At 46.6% G+C, this 14,521-nt stretch overlaps 4 protein-coding genes across 4 annotated transcripts; 3 read left to right on the top strand and 1 right to left on the bottom strand.

Annotated features, from left to right (window-relative positions):
• Positions 1-1,473: 1,473 nt before the first annotated feature.
• PtA15_4A649 (uncharacterized protein) lies at positions 1,474-1,813 on the bottom strand (the record flags this gene model as incomplete). Its single annotated transcript, XM_053168554.1, has 2 exons — positions 1,474-1,482; positions 1,568-1,813. 2 exons carry the CDS (start codon positions 1,811-1,813, stop codon positions 1,474-1,476), a joined length of 255 nt encoding a protein of 84 aa, XP_053019752.1.
• Positions 1,814-4,237: 2,424 nt separating this feature from the next.
• PtA15_4A648 (uncharacterized protein) lies at positions 4,238-4,822 on the top strand (the record flags this gene model as incomplete). The annotated part of the gene is made up of 2 exons (XM_053168553.1): positions 4,238-4,265; positions 4,449-4,822. 2 exons carry the CDS (start codon positions 4,238-4,240, stop codon positions 4,820-4,822), a joined length of 402 nt encoding a protein of 133 aa, XP_053019751.1.
• A 66-nt stretch (positions 4,823-4,888) lies between these two features.
• On the top strand, positions 4,889-5,561 carry PtA15_4A647 (uncharacterized protein; the record flags this gene model as incomplete). The annotated part of the gene is made up of 3 exons (XM_053168552.1): positions 4,889-4,943; positions 5,010-5,161; positions 5,523-5,561. 3 exons carry the CDS (start codon positions 4,889-4,891, stop codon positions 5,559-5,561), a joined length of 246 nt encoding a protein of 81 aa, XP_053019750.1.
• Positions 5,562-7,255: 1,694 nt separating this feature from the next.
• PtA15_4A646 (uncharacterized protein) lies at positions 7,256-9,788 on the top strand (the record flags this gene model as incomplete). Its single annotated transcript, XM_053168551.1, has 15 exons — positions 7,256-7,487; positions 7,560-7,616; positions 7,687-7,782; positions 7,849-7,917; positions 7,984-8,079; positions 8,149-8,208; positions 8,277-8,369; positions 8,431-8,499; positions 8,577-8,660; positions 8,731-8,802; positions 8,907-8,969; positions 9,043-9,207; positions 9,299-9,364; positions 9,453-9,617; positions 9,700-9,788. 15 exons carry the CDS (start codon positions 7,256-7,258, stop codon positions 9,786-9,788), a joined length of 1,476 nt encoding a protein of 491 aa, XP_053019749.1.
• Positions 9,789-14,521: the final 4,733 nt, after the last annotated feature.

The following is a 14,521-nucleotide window of genomic DNA, read 5'->3' as shown; positions in this document are numbered from 1 at the left end:
GGTGGGCTGCTACGCTACGCCAAAAAATGAGCTAACAGCGAATTATGCGGCCCTTTCCGCAGCATTGAACCACTTAAACTGGTTAGAATATTCTAGGAGCCTCCCTGATCAAAATGGTCCAGTAGGACCATTGCATCAGGGAGTCAGGACATCCTGGTTACCAGATGCAGAGCCAAAATTCCATTTTGAGGACAGTTCAGCTAACATGTTCTGTTTTGCAGCATTCAACTGCTTGCCTTGAACTATAAGCCTCCATGAGGGATCAGTCAATTAGGACTGCACAATTCAGGGATTTTGGAAAATCGTGATGCCAGCTGCGCCGCTGTAATTGTCAGTTAACTCATTTCTAGCGCAGCGTAGTGGCCCACTGTTGACAGGATGGGGCTTTCAGGGCCACATGAAAAGTAAAATCTTTGTGTTGAGACACCAATTTTCCCCCTGATGTACGCGAGTACATGAGGGGGACAATATCACAGGCTGGGCCTTTCACGTATCCATGAAAAGGAAACACTGGTCATGGAGCCAAGAAAGGCCTATATTCTGGATGAGTTCTGGATGAATTGTAGATTAGTTCTGGATGATTTCTTGGCAAGTTATGGTTTATTTCAGGATGATTTCCAACTGATTTCCACAGCTGACTTCCAGTCTTTTTCATACCTATCCAATTTTTATTTACTAAAGGCCTCCAGCACAGTTATGGAAAAAATTTACGGTAGGACACTCCCTGGGGAGTACTCCCTGGGAAGTGGGAAAATATCTCCCCTGGTGTGAGAAAAAGTTTACCCAACCAACTCATGACTTTTTCTGGAATAGAAACCAAATGTTTACCAAATGTGAAATATTTGAAATAAGTCTTGGGAAACATCTCAACTTGGTTTCCGCTGCAAACGGGACCTGACGTCCAGTCTGAATTCTATTGAAAACTTTCTTGAGTGATTTCAAATACCACTCAAGAAATTTTCCTTGCAGCCATGGTGTAGCTAGTTTTGTTTACTAGCTTGAATGTAACCTGATATGCCAACCCTCCCTGCTGGGGTCCATGATTGTTGTTTGATGGCCTTTGTTGAGCTCTCATTGCATTTCAAGGAAGAAACACCGGAAAAAATTGGCCTAAAAATCACCGTCTGACAGGTCATTCTCTGGTGTTTTGAGAGACGCATACAGGAGGCTTGCAATGTTGGGATGACCAAATGAACATGCGCGGATCATCATTTTATGTTTAAATTGATGAGGTTGAAAGTTTGGTCATAAATTAAATATTGAAATTCAGGATACTGCTTGAGATCTATAGGAGATAAGAGGCGTCATACATAAGTGGTCGCATAGGTTGTGTTGAAGGAGGAGGAAGGTGGATAGGCTTCCTGGACAATATATACACGCGAACAACGACATTAAAAACTGATTAGAGGTACAAGGGAAACCGCCAGGGAGACACAGATCGCAGGATGAGGAGACTTGGGGAGAAAACCATGGTTACGAGTCCTGCGAAGCATCAAGGGTTGATGGGTCAATAAGAGGTCACATTAAGAATGAGAAGGCAATTGTGGCGAAGAGAAAAGAGACTGACATTGGTAGGTTTTTTGGCGTCTGCGTCCTTAGCATAATAGCCCATATAGTTGTTGGAGTAGCCGGTAGCGCTACTTCCGGCATTGAAGCTGTTAGACACGCCGAAGGGCGAGTAGGTGGTCGCGGCGTTCCGGTAGTTTTGCGTGCTGTATCCGTTCGAGCTGCTGGAATAGGCGCCACTGGGGAAGCCATAGCCGCCGTAGCCGCTGAGCGCGTTATTGAAAAATTGACGTTTCTGCAGAAGCATATTTGGTTCCTCGGTTTTTTCCAGCGAGGGCGGCGTCACTGGACCGCTTGGAGCGCCAAGGCTGCCCTGGAGGAGGGCGAGAACGAGTAAGCTGGCGAGAGCAAAGTGCATGGTGATGGCTTGGTGTTGATGGTGTTGGGGAGTGGGAGATAGTGTTGTTGGAGGGATTTGATTGGATGAAAGGAAGTACTGCTGGATTGCTGATGATGAGAGTAAAAAGAGTGCTAGATCAGCCTGGTTTTATATTCCATGGACGACTACGCTCGAAGAGTCTTCACTCCTGCGGTGGAAGAATTCTTCTTCGCACCCAGCTGATTGCAGGGCTCATGTACAATGTTTGGAGAACATCGACTCCATCACTGGGAAAGGTTTACAGTCAATCTACACGTTTCCTTAAGAGAACTGCAGGAATCACTTGATTTTCTCTCATCGTGGCTGATTGTGCTATCTCTTCTCACTCGAGCGATAGCTATGGTGGGTGTGCACTGTGAGCGGAGACCGCAAGATTCGCCGTATTCGCTGATGAGGGAGCACACCGGCCCCATAGATGTTGTCGAGGGTGTGCTCTCCTCACGACTTGTCGGGAAAGAGCTCCGACCTTGTCCATCATCTCCTCGGTTTGCCCTCGAGGCTAACAACGAAATAACTGGGCTTGGCGCTTAACTGACGTAGGACAACGAACAGCAACTTTGAGAGAACTATGGGCCACAGCCTGGAACCGGAGTCTACGGGTATCCGGATCCTGTAGACCCGGAGATACCCGGTCGGGTGTCGGGCCAGGCATCCGCGCGAGCACATCTGACCCGTGTCGGGCATCCGTCCGCACAAGATTCTGGAGCTTGGCATGTGCTCCAGCCTCTAGTGTACTGTCAGTTTTGTTCATCAATCACAATGTGAGGGATCAACTTTAGAGGCGTGGTTGAGGGTGGGAGTTGTGCAGTCCCGGGCGGGTGGAGGTTGAAACGAGGACGCCGATTGATGGCCATGCCCAAAATGGGAAACATTCCGGCGCCGGGCACCGGGTACGACGGTCTCATGTCGGCATACCGCATACCTGGTACCGGACCCGACTTCTCGGGTCTAATCCTTGCCTATGGGGGAAGGTGGTCTCACAGTCTTACTTCTGACCCTTCTCCCGGGGCGCGTGCACCGCCACGGAGGATCCGAGAACCTTGAGTGTTGACTGAGTAAGAGGTTCAATGATGAATTATTGAGCCAGATTGAGCCGGAGCGCGTTGATGTTGGGCGACGTTCTGTGGCATCCGGATGCCGGCGAGTTTATTGTGCCATGCAGGTGTCATGCAGTCTCGGGTACCCGAGATGACGCACCGGGGGGAGGATCCCCTCATCTGAACAAATCTCGAGCTGAAGGTCAAGGATAAGGATCCTTCATGAGTGGATACAGGTAAGTCATCGCTCAGTTGCCTGCTATTTCTTCAGGCGAGCTTTTTTTTTGTTGCATTCTGAACTGACCATCCTGTCTTTCTCGCCGATCCCAAATTAACTCGGGCGCAACGTAAAGAATGGAATCGTGCTACCACAGTCCGCTTACCTCCGTTCGACCCCCAAGGCTCAAACCCATCAGGTGGCCTTAGATGAGGAAATGTGTGGACCCTTCTCCGGAGTATGACGTGGCCAGATTCGGCCAGAAATTCCGCGAATCTTTCGGGATCCTCGATCCAAATCCAACTCCCTTCTGCCCATCGCTACTACTGTGTTCGATACGTGAGCTTAACACCACACATACCAAGTTATACCATCCTGCAAAAGGCTTTTCCTAGGGATCCTAACATAAATTTCTTTTCCTGCTGTGCATGCATCAGGACCCATCGACCGCTGATCAGACGAGCGCTTGTGGACACTTGCTTGCAAAATCCCTAGCTCCTCAGGCCGGCCGGCCCAAGCTGCGAGGCGAGCGAAATGTCGCTAGACCTCCACGTAGATGATTTCATCTGCAGGCGGGTGGCTCAAAAGGATGTTGCCACAAAGCACAGTGTAAGGTTTCTCGGTTCAACATAGAACCCCAAAAAGTCACATTGTAAAACATGTGGCTCACCTTAAATGTCTTTCTGTTTTCCAGGTCATACTCTATGCACATACCCGTTCACATTCATTCACCCAAACGGCGCAAAAGTGATTGTCGATTGAGTCGAGGCGCTACCGAGCTTTCACATCGCTCTATGGAAGATGATTCCACCGCGGCCTACTAATACCACGAAGTAAGGAAATTTGGGCGCCTTAAGCTGTTACCGCATACCATAGTAATCCATGGGGAGCAATGTAAAAGAGTCAGCAAAGAGTATCTGGAGTCAGGACATCGAGGATGAATCATGTCAGTGTGAATCTTGTTCAGCTGTGGATAGCCTCCACTTAAGTGAAATCAATGAAATGAAATGAAAAACATTATAAAAATGAACTGAACTCATGTTTTGCGCCTCAGGAGCTGTCGCCAGTGAATCCAATTTCCCCATACCGTGCCATTTAATTGAAATTAGGCTCCTTTTCTTTCAATTTGGCCCTATTGTAAGAGATTTTAGTGTTTCGCGCCTGAGGAGCTGTTGCGAGTCAATTGGATTTGCCCACAAAATCTTCTTCGTTGAAGTTCAGTATGTTTTCTTTCAATTTGGCCGTGTAGTGAGAGATTGTGTCTGGCGTGAAGGTCTGACGATCCTCAAAGCCAAGCTTCGTCTTGTTCGTGTCGAAAGGCCCCAAGTCACTCAAACCGAGCCCGCGTCATCTGCAAACACACCAGATGATGAGGGGAAATACGAAGGTAAATTGCTTTACAAAGAAAACAAATTCCCTTTGGTCTTGCAACATGCCTATAAGAACAGGACAGGGACACATGAGAACCCCGAAGCCAATCTGATCCGGCAATTGAAGGAAACCCGTGATACTCGGCGTTGTCGGATGAACGGATGCCATGACCACGATACCGATTATGTCAGTCTGCCACCCGAACACAAATCTGTGAACGTCATACCAGGAATGGGGATATCAAAATCGTAAGTTCAGAAGCTTTTCGCCCCGGAGACTGGAAGGGAATGGCCAGCGTGCGCGAGGTAAGGTCCGACAATGTCCCAAGCCTCGGACTCCAAGCTTCGTCTCCCTCGGTTGAAAGACAGTCTTGGTGGGACTAGGATTATTACCATCAGTCCGGCCAATTGAGAATCCAACCTACGATATGCCAATCAAGCGAAGAAGATCTGGGACAAGGCGGTCGTGAATGAGGACCCTAATGCTAGACTGGTCGGACAATTGAAGGAAGAAGTCGATACTCTGCGGCCTCGGACCACGGAAGGTCATAGCCGAGACACCTGTGATGCCAGTCTCTCGCCAGAGGAACAGGTGTCTCGATATCAAACCCAGAGCGGGGAAATCAAGATGATAACCAAAGCCGCCATTCAAATAAGCTGGGTAGAGTCGAGTTGTTTTGTCATTTCTTCCCTTCCAGTGTAGATGCATTACCGGACGCTGAGCCATTCGGAAATCTGAAAATTTCTTTGTCTGTTTTCCGGGGGGGCTTAGCGAACATTGTAGCAACATCAATAAGGACGTTGTCTGAATGGTTGCGCCGGCCCCGGAGATGGATGTGGTTGTGACTGTGTAAGTTGGTCGTGGTGAGACCTCGGTTCCCGCACGTCTGTGATCTTAATGTATTAACCCCCTCGCGGCATGGACTGACTGCTTCCCCTTTAGACCCCACTAGATCGGTGACCCCCAGAACCTCACCCCACTAGATCGTTGACTTCCACCCTGCAGCTTTTTTCGGGAGACCGGGAGCTCGTTGGTTTCTCCGGCGTAGAAAAATATAAGCGCCTCACCATACAAATGCAAATGACAATATATGTCTGAATGACATTGCGAGCTTTGCTCGTGGCTGCAGACTTGGTTGGCGCATTTCTGTGATCGTATGTTAGTCTGTCTTCACCGCGGCACAAATACCGTCATGGACTGACTACTGCATTTCTACACCTCATCAGGTCTTTGATCCCCAGACCCCAAGTTTAGAGGGATGGAAATGTGCTGCATTACCGCCACCGGCGCTACTTGCCGTGGCCATTTTGACCGCCGTCACTGCAAAAGACACTTCATCGAGGACACACGGATAAAGCACCACAAACAAACCATCATCATTTCAATCATGAACCACAATCTGTCGTAATATTGCATGGACTTGTGCAGGGAGTGGACTTTTTCATCAAATCATTTGTACTTTTTTTTTATCACTGACTGTTTGTAAATACTTCTCGTAGAAAGTTTGTAAACCTGCCAAATACAATGCCCAATAGAATTTGAACTTTTTTTCCAACTCAGTCACCTCCAACAAAAAAATAACAATAAAAAAAACTGGCCGCGCTTCACGCAACCAAAAACAACCTTCCATAGCAACGAGATCAGGGTATCCTGCCTTCTCATTCCTCTGAATTGGCGGCGGGTAGATGTTTGCAAGCTAGTGCCATGGCCGAGTTCGTATGTTTTTCTGGTTTTAAATAAAGTTTAGACTCGTACTATTGTGGCGGCCACAGGTAGCCGGACACCATTTCTCCCCAAACAGACTGCTTACATGACCTGGCCATATCTTTCCTTAGGTCCACAGGGTATATCGATGCCTATTGCAATACTCTACAGCACCTCAGCTCTGGCCAAGCCCAGGGGAGTCCTAGGCTAAAATTCATCGCTCGAAAAGTCACGCCTCTGAGCTGGCTGCTGTATGTTGGTATTCTCTCCTCAACAATATCGGGTCTAGGGGTGAGTGGGGCATTGCGTAAGTAAAAAGGATCCATGAGATGTTCAAGTTCAGCAAAGTATATGCCACCTTCCATGCACTTTATGGCAGATCCCCTTAGGACGGAGCAATAAAAAGTAGGGCGAGTCACCGAATTCGATTGTCCTGCCTCCAGAATTTTTTCCACCAGCGATCAATAGATGTTGAACAGGTGGTAACCAGCGCTGTATCTATTTACCTCAGGGAAGTAAGGCAGTTTGGGTGGAGTTAGAGCCGGGGACTTCTGATCGGCTAGAAAGAAAACTGAATACTCTCCCCAGAACAAAGGTGCTGATGGTCACCACCACAGAATTCTTCTCTAGGCTGGACGGAGAGAGAGTCAGGGGTTAACAACTCTCCGGTGCCAAAGAAAAATAACTAAACTCTACCGGCCAAATGAGAGAAGCCATGAGGCTGAGGGCAGATGGTTATCGTGTCCTCGTCTATAAAAGAGGTACAGACACGCTGGCAATCAGATTCTCCCAAACCACCTCTTCCACAGACACTCAAAGCCACATCATTCCCTCTTCCACAGACGCTCAAAGCCATATCCTTCCTCCCCTTCCATAAGCTCATCCTTCCTAGCCTTCCAGAAACTCGTCTTTCCTACCCTTCCATAAACTCATCCTTCATACCCTTTGATAAACCCATCCGATCCCACTCTCAATCACTCAATGGAATACTCCGGCTTTGTTGAAGAATATCCCTGCAGCGCCTCAGATATTGATAGGTATGCATCTATATCCGATGAGGACGGCAAGTTCTGGGGCTCTGCTCTCCCCGAGCATTTGCGACTACCCGTCCCAGTGATTGCACCAGGACCAGCAAACCCGGATGTGCCCATTGCGCCAATGACTTTGGGGGAAAACGATCCTTTGCATTCCGAGGTCACTCCGCCTCAAGATGGTGGGTTCAAAATTTTATCATGACTTCCGTATTGTTGCTGATGTATTCCTGTGACTTGCACTTTTAATTTAGCCCAATTTCTTGCGCCCAACCAGGGCAATGTAGCACCCTCCTTACATGCTTCACCGTGTAAGCTTTCACATTCATCTAGAGTTGTGCAGCATGACTGATAACATGCCGTGGAACCACGCATCTGAAGCATCGGCGCCAGCAAGCCCAGCTGAACCAATGGGGCCAATGGCACCGCAGTCATCTTCCGATGAGGGATATCTATCCTTGTTGCAAAATTTAAAGGGTGAGGCGATGATATTTTCGGGATTTTAGCATTGTTATTGATTCATTTCTGTGGCTCGCATCACAGGCCACATTCTTCCACCCAGCCATTGCAATGGCGCATCCTGCTTGGATGCTTCATATCTTGAGTCAGATTGTGAGCCTCATTCATCGACATTTATGAAGTATGACAAAAGCATGCTGAGGGAACACTTTTACGTAGCATCGGCCCCAGCAATCCTCACCGGATCAATAGGCCCAATCTCAGAGCAGCAACTTCCCCTCGAGGAACATTCAAATTTTTCGCGCACAATCAATCGTGAGTTGATGATGCTGATGATTTCCGCATTTTCTTGACGCACCTTTGTGACTATCATCTCTACTGCAGCCCCATCCTTCACACCCAGTCTGGTCGACGAAAGCTCCCCATCCTCACTGCAATCATATGGTAAGCCTTGACATGCACCTGATCCATACAATATAGCTGAAACTACCCTGTGGAAAACCTCTTTGTAGCATCGCCATCAACTAATCCGGCTGGATCAAATGCGCCGATCCCGTACGTGGCGCTTACTCCTGAAGAATTTGAACAATTTCAGGCTTCAAATGGTCAGTTCTTATTTCTCTCCATGAATTCTGCATGAATGCTGATAAGCTTCTGTTCCTTCAGCATTTCCCACAGCCATTCCGCGTACAACCAACTTCGCCGAAGGCTGCCCCCCTTTCTTGGCATCAGATCGTGAGTATTCATATGCGTATCAATTTCACTCAGAATTCCGATAACTGATACGATTCTGTGGAAAACCTCTCCCGTAGCATGGACTTTGACCAACCCGGCCAGGTCAGCTGCACCGGTGGCAGTGGGTCCTCAACGCGACGCCTCTAGGCCATCCCCGTATGGTGAGTCATTTCTTTTACTTCCAATCCTCCATCATTGCTGATGCAATTTTCTGCACAACCTTGACCACAGCATCGTCACAATACGAAAACCCTACTACATTCAGTCCGCAGATGGCAATGGGTACACATGCTCATTTTGATGGTTCGTTCTATTTCCCTTCGAATGATGGGCCCAGATTGCCCCCATTAATCCATCTTCGATTGTTCCTGATAAATCATGTCTTTTCTAATGTCTGTCTACCTCAGCCCGTCAGTTCGCGCCCAGTTTGGCCAATGGCGGCCAGGCGACAACGCTCCGGTCCTCACATGGTGGGTCATTATATTTTCCTGCACAAATATCTGCACTGCGGCTGATATGATATTTTCAAAAAATTAACCGTAGCTCCTCAACTGCCACGCCATGTAAATGGTATTCAAGCCGCGGCAGCCGGCATAGTTGCGCCCAGCCCCTCTCCCCTTGCCAGCCAAGCGGAATTTGTTGGCGCATCCAAAAAGACTGCCGAGGTTTCCCAGTCGGTAAGAACAGTGCGGGCGAAAGGCAAACGAGGTGACTTATCCCCATTTTGCTCAACGTTCTTAGAAAATTTATAATAAAAACAAATTAGAGTAACTAGAACTAACTCTGATTTCCCCTTCAGCCGCTGAACCAACTGAAGGCGATCAGTCAGGCGAACCACAAAACAAGAAGCCACGTTGCATGCTAGGTAACTCATTCATTTCCCTCCAAGCTCTCAGAAACGTGATCATAAACCCAGATAAGAGCAACCAGAACTAACTTCTTTTTGCATTCAGGCGAAGATTCAGCAGTCGATAAGCATGTGCTCGAGTGGCCGCATGGGAAATTACAATGCCTTGCCTGTCTCAACAAGGGCGTGACAAAAGTGTATGAGAGGAAAGATCTCTACAACTTGAGGCGGCACCTCAGGGGTCCGCACAAAATTGATCCGGGACCCTCGTGTAAGTTTTCTCATTCACCCATTTCTGCAGGCAAAAGAATTCCAGCACTGAAGATTTTTATTGTGTTTTTGACTCGTACCAGATGAATGCACGTTCCCTAAGTGTGAAAAAGAATACAAGCATTTAAGTGACCTGGTGAAACACCAGGCAAAGTGTAAAAATCGACCTTAGAAATGTATGTCCCTTGTCATCCAAACGACCTCTCACTCCTTGTTTTCTTTTCCTAATCATCTTCGTGTCAATTCTTTCATTTAGTGTATGAAGTTCCGCACAAGCAGTTCCACCAAGGTCACATGGACTTCGCAAGCCCGGATGATTGGCCCTATGACAACCCTTCGTGGGACAAACATCGCGAGGTTTTGTGTCCAGGACCCGTCCGACGCAAAATAGTGCCCACTTCCTATCGGCAGGATGGTCTGGCTCCAGTCTCCGCAAGGCGGCTGAACCTCTCAATCTTTCCTTTCTTGCTTATTTTCTCTTTTTCTGTTGTTCTTCTTGTGCATCAATATTGCTGTAGTTGGAAAGCAGTACTGTATCTAGGTTGTGATCTTTTGTAATAAAATGTACAACAGCAGGATGTTTGGATTTCAATTCATATAACACATTTTCCGTGACTGTGCTCCAATATCGAAAAATTAATCAGGTCTTTGGGACTGCTGAGAAAAAAAAAGGTACATAGCCCTTTGCTCCACCAGCCACCGGCGCTTCTTGACACTCCGGGCCCTTGCCAAGGCCCGGGGCCTTGGGGTCGGGCAGAACGGGGAAAAACTCCCAATAATAAGTTTAATTAGTGGCTAGCAGGTGTAATTTCATTGTTAAAAAAGAACAAAGTGGTGCTGCGGGGTGGTTTATGTCATTGGCAGTAATCATGTAATCCCAGGGACAGTTGCACATGACATAATACACATTCCCTGCACCCTCGAGGGTGCCCAATCATAAAAAAAACGGAGAAACAACATGGACAAGCACAGGTATACTTGCTTTCCAAGAAGCTTGGACCCTTTCATTTTTTTTTTTTTTGTTTTGGTAGATTCTTGCAGATCCCATATCTTCATAATTATTGACAGGTCTCAGATGCAGCCCAAGGCTAAAATTAACCCCAGAGCCTTCATCCCCCAGAAGATAGTCAATAAGTAGACTTCAGTAAAAAGCAGGCTCATATTGGACCCAGAGACAAGCTCCTCCTGGTGCTGGACATTTGCCCTCAGCCTGAATAGAGGGACAAAAGGAGCCCAGGATTATTACATCAGCTACAAGTATTTCAGGCGGGCTATTAATGTAAGTTCAAGCCCAAAAGACCAAAGTTACACTTGTAAATAGTCAGGCTGCAAAATAAAATGTTAATGAATTTGAAACTTCACAAACTCATTGTGAAATTTCAAAAGGTACATCAATATCCCCAGCAGAGAGTGCGCACACAAGAGCATAAGCAATAAGATGGAAAACTGAAAATATAATCTAATCAGGGATCAAGGTCTACAAGATAGTAAGAAAGAATACATGACCATAATAAGAGACAGACCTGAATGGATGGGGACTCATAAGTGTTGGATATCTTTGGTCTGAAAACATGCCGATAGAGGAGGATAAAAAGGCAGCAATGGTGGGAGTATAAATTGTAGGGATTTTTAGGGATGAGTAGAAACAAGACTTAAATTCAACAAACTCATCCAAGGCTAACTTGGCTGCATTAAGCTCAGTACCTCTGCAAAAAATATGGTGTGGCTGTTTGTTTGCAGTTGCTGTGTCCAACTTATATTCAAATCCTTCACCAAATTCATCACCCTTGTCATCTTCTTCATTGCTGTCCTCAGCAATGTCTTGGATGAGTGCAGCCTTTTCATCCTTGCTCAACAGCTTGTAGGCTGAAGAAAGGCGCTTCATCATGTCCTTGTTTTTGACGCCTCAACCACCTGTGAGTTAGAGGAAAGTCCAATTGATTTGTATTAATTAGAGGAAAGTCCAATTGATTTGTATTAGCAGGGCAAAATGAGGCCAGGAAAAGAGAGTCTGCCTCACTGGCTTGAAAGATCTTACGGGCTTGAGTTGTCTGGAGGAAGTGGTTCCAACAGGCGGCCTCGCAGATGGTAACACCTTGACAGCTGTGCAACAGGTTTGATTCAGCTGTCTGTACTCCTTTTGGAGGGCAAGGTGTTGGGTTTGACTTACAGGAATGCCCAAACCATTGGCATGGATACCTGAATTTCAATTGCTTCGAGAGCCATTGCCTGCTCCTGCTCATCAAAAAATTCAATGAAGGCAGCTTGATCAGCTGCCAACATAGCTACTTTTGAGTTGTCTTGGGAAACTTTGTGAAGCTCCACCACTGGCATCATCTTGATTTGTTTGATGGGGATGGGGTAACAAGGGTCAGATGGGTTCTCTGTTTCTATCTTCTGTTTTTTGTTAGATCTTTTGCTTGCTGGTTGATCGACGCCAGTAAGAACAGGAATTTGTGCAGTCAATGCTGTATTTAAGGTAACTGGTGACATCTTTATTAACCGGGCAACACTTGGGGAGAGAGGAATTTCAATGAAGTTGGCGGTGAGAGACAGCATTTACTGTAGAAATTTTTGGCTGAGCTAAAGTTCTGCCTTGATGCAACAATTCCTGAAACTTAAATACTCCAAATGATGCCCCAAACAAGTTCTTAAGTATATTGAGAGCACCATTTCGAGGAGAAAACACAGGGCACAAGCATCAAGGATAGAACAGGTCAGAAGAACAAGGGGAGGCATGGCTTTCTGTGGTTGAGAACCCAAAGGAAGAAACATGGCGCCAGGATATGTGAGAAAAGGGTAAGATTTGTGGAAAAAGCTGTTGACTGTTGAGTTATTCAGAAGGCACAGCGGTTGTTTACCCACCAAGATAACAGATATGCACAGTTTTCTTTCTGAAAAGGCACAGGCAAGTCTAGTTGCAAAAAGAAGGGAATCAGTGTCAGCATGAAGCAAGGACTGACAAAGGGAAATGAAGATTGAGGATAGGTGAAAACAAGAGAACACTTCAGTGTTGAGAATGATTGGAGATTTACAATTTTAGGCCGCAATGTGGAGGAGAGCAATGGATTGGATGGAATAAGCTGTGAGCTGTGAGTGAGAGTAGTACCAGTGATGATAGATGGTGATCATGGTGATGGTGAGAGGGAGATGATGGCACTGGTCAAATGATGGTCAAGATGCAACTGCCGCTGTGGCGGCCCTGCTTGTAACAATCTAGGCAGGAAAATTTTCACCACCACCGCCATCAAGATCATCAAGACTCAAGTTTCACACTCATTCTTCAAGATGCTCAAGATTTTATCCTCAAGGCCACAAGAATTCACTCCCTCAAGATCCTCAAGACCCTTCAACTTCAAGATTCAGAGCTCAGGTTCTCTTTCCCCATCCCTTCTATTGTCCAGTCTCTTCCCCCTCTTCCTATAATCTTTTTCCACTTTCCCTATTCACCGCTTCTTTCATCTTTCTTGGTCCTAACACAGCAACTGCTGTGGGTTTATTCACTGTGTTGGTTGTGGTTTCCATTTTGTTTTGATTTTTATTCTCTCTTCTCTATTCTGCTTAGGTTTTGATTTTTCTCTTTCTGTCTCATCTCATCCTATTGTTTCCTCTTTTCTTTTGTGTTGTTTTTTCTTTGGTTTCTTTGTTTTCTCCTTTCTTTCTCTCCGCTGTTTTGTTGTGTGTGTGCGTGCATAGCGCGCAGGAGGATTTGATGAAATGTATGTGACAGTTTATCTCACTGATTCCAAGTTTGTCAAACTTGGAGGATGGGAGCGGCATGGCATTCTGATCCCCAGAATACGGTCCATCCTCAAATCCTATCAATCAGATCATCCAAAAAAAATCCTATCAATCAGATCATCCAAAAATTTCAGCTTCCCCATCAACAGACAACCACCATCCATGTCATCCACCAGCAAAACCAAACCGCCAAGGGTGATTACATTGCCCTTGTGTCTCCAAACCATGACCCAAAAGCTATCATTGATCCTTATCAGCTTTTCATCCGGACCACCACCCCAAGGGCAGCTCAACAGCACATTCCCCTCACACAACTGCCACCTTCTAGCACATACAGGAGTCCCTCACTGCATGAGAATCTGTGTTTGCAGCCGTTGGCTGGCGGTCTCAAGCCAGTTGAGGTTGGGCCGCATGTAAATGATGTAGCAGAACCGGGGGGAACTGGCGGGAATTGGAAATTGACTACTAGATCATCTGTATAACCTGTTCTATGCATCTATGTAGTAGTCTATATATTGGAATGTGTGGTGGACCATTAAGGCCCAATTATAAATGCATGTTGAAATTTTATCCAAAAAAAATCAAAATTCATTCAAAACTTTTCCAATCTATACTTTTTCTTATGTACTTTTTCAAAAATAGCCCAAATGACCTTGAGGAGGTTATTTGGGAGCAAAAACTTTCAAAAAAAAATCCAAACAATTTACAGGCATACAGTGCATGTATCCAACACTGTACTGCACTAATCCAACGGTACAACCTAAGTTGTACCATTGGTCAGCAATACACAGCGGCAGGCAGTTAATTTGGCAACAGCCCAGCCCCCATAAGCATTTCCAAATTCTAACGGGAATCCATCCTGCCATACTGACCCAATCCAATCTCAGCTCTCCCAAAAAAGAACTCAATGGCAATAAATCCTTCAAACAGCCCACCCCACAGAACAAGCCTAGCTGACTATCAATACCAGCTGGCTTGCGGATACGTCCCCCCAGCCCCCAAGCAGCCCTCCAGAATTGCCACATGGCATACATATTGGTAGGTGTGGGTTCAAGGGGAGGAGGGGTTGTGTGTGGTCAGCCTGTTGGGTGAAGCCTTGCGGTTTTGGTTATAGCACTGTTTGGGTGGAGGGGGGGGGGGGGGGGGGGGAACAGACTGTGTTGG

Source organism: Puccinia triticina, chromosome 4A, assembly GCF_026914185.1.
Source record: "Puccinia triticina chromosome 4A, complete sequence".
NCBI lineage: Eukaryota > Fungi > Basidiomycota > Pucciniomycetes > Pucciniales > Pucciniaceae > Puccinia > Puccinia triticina.
The sequence above is the reverse complement of the archived record's forward strand: the minus strand, read 5'-3'. Positions and strand labels throughout refer to the sequence as shown.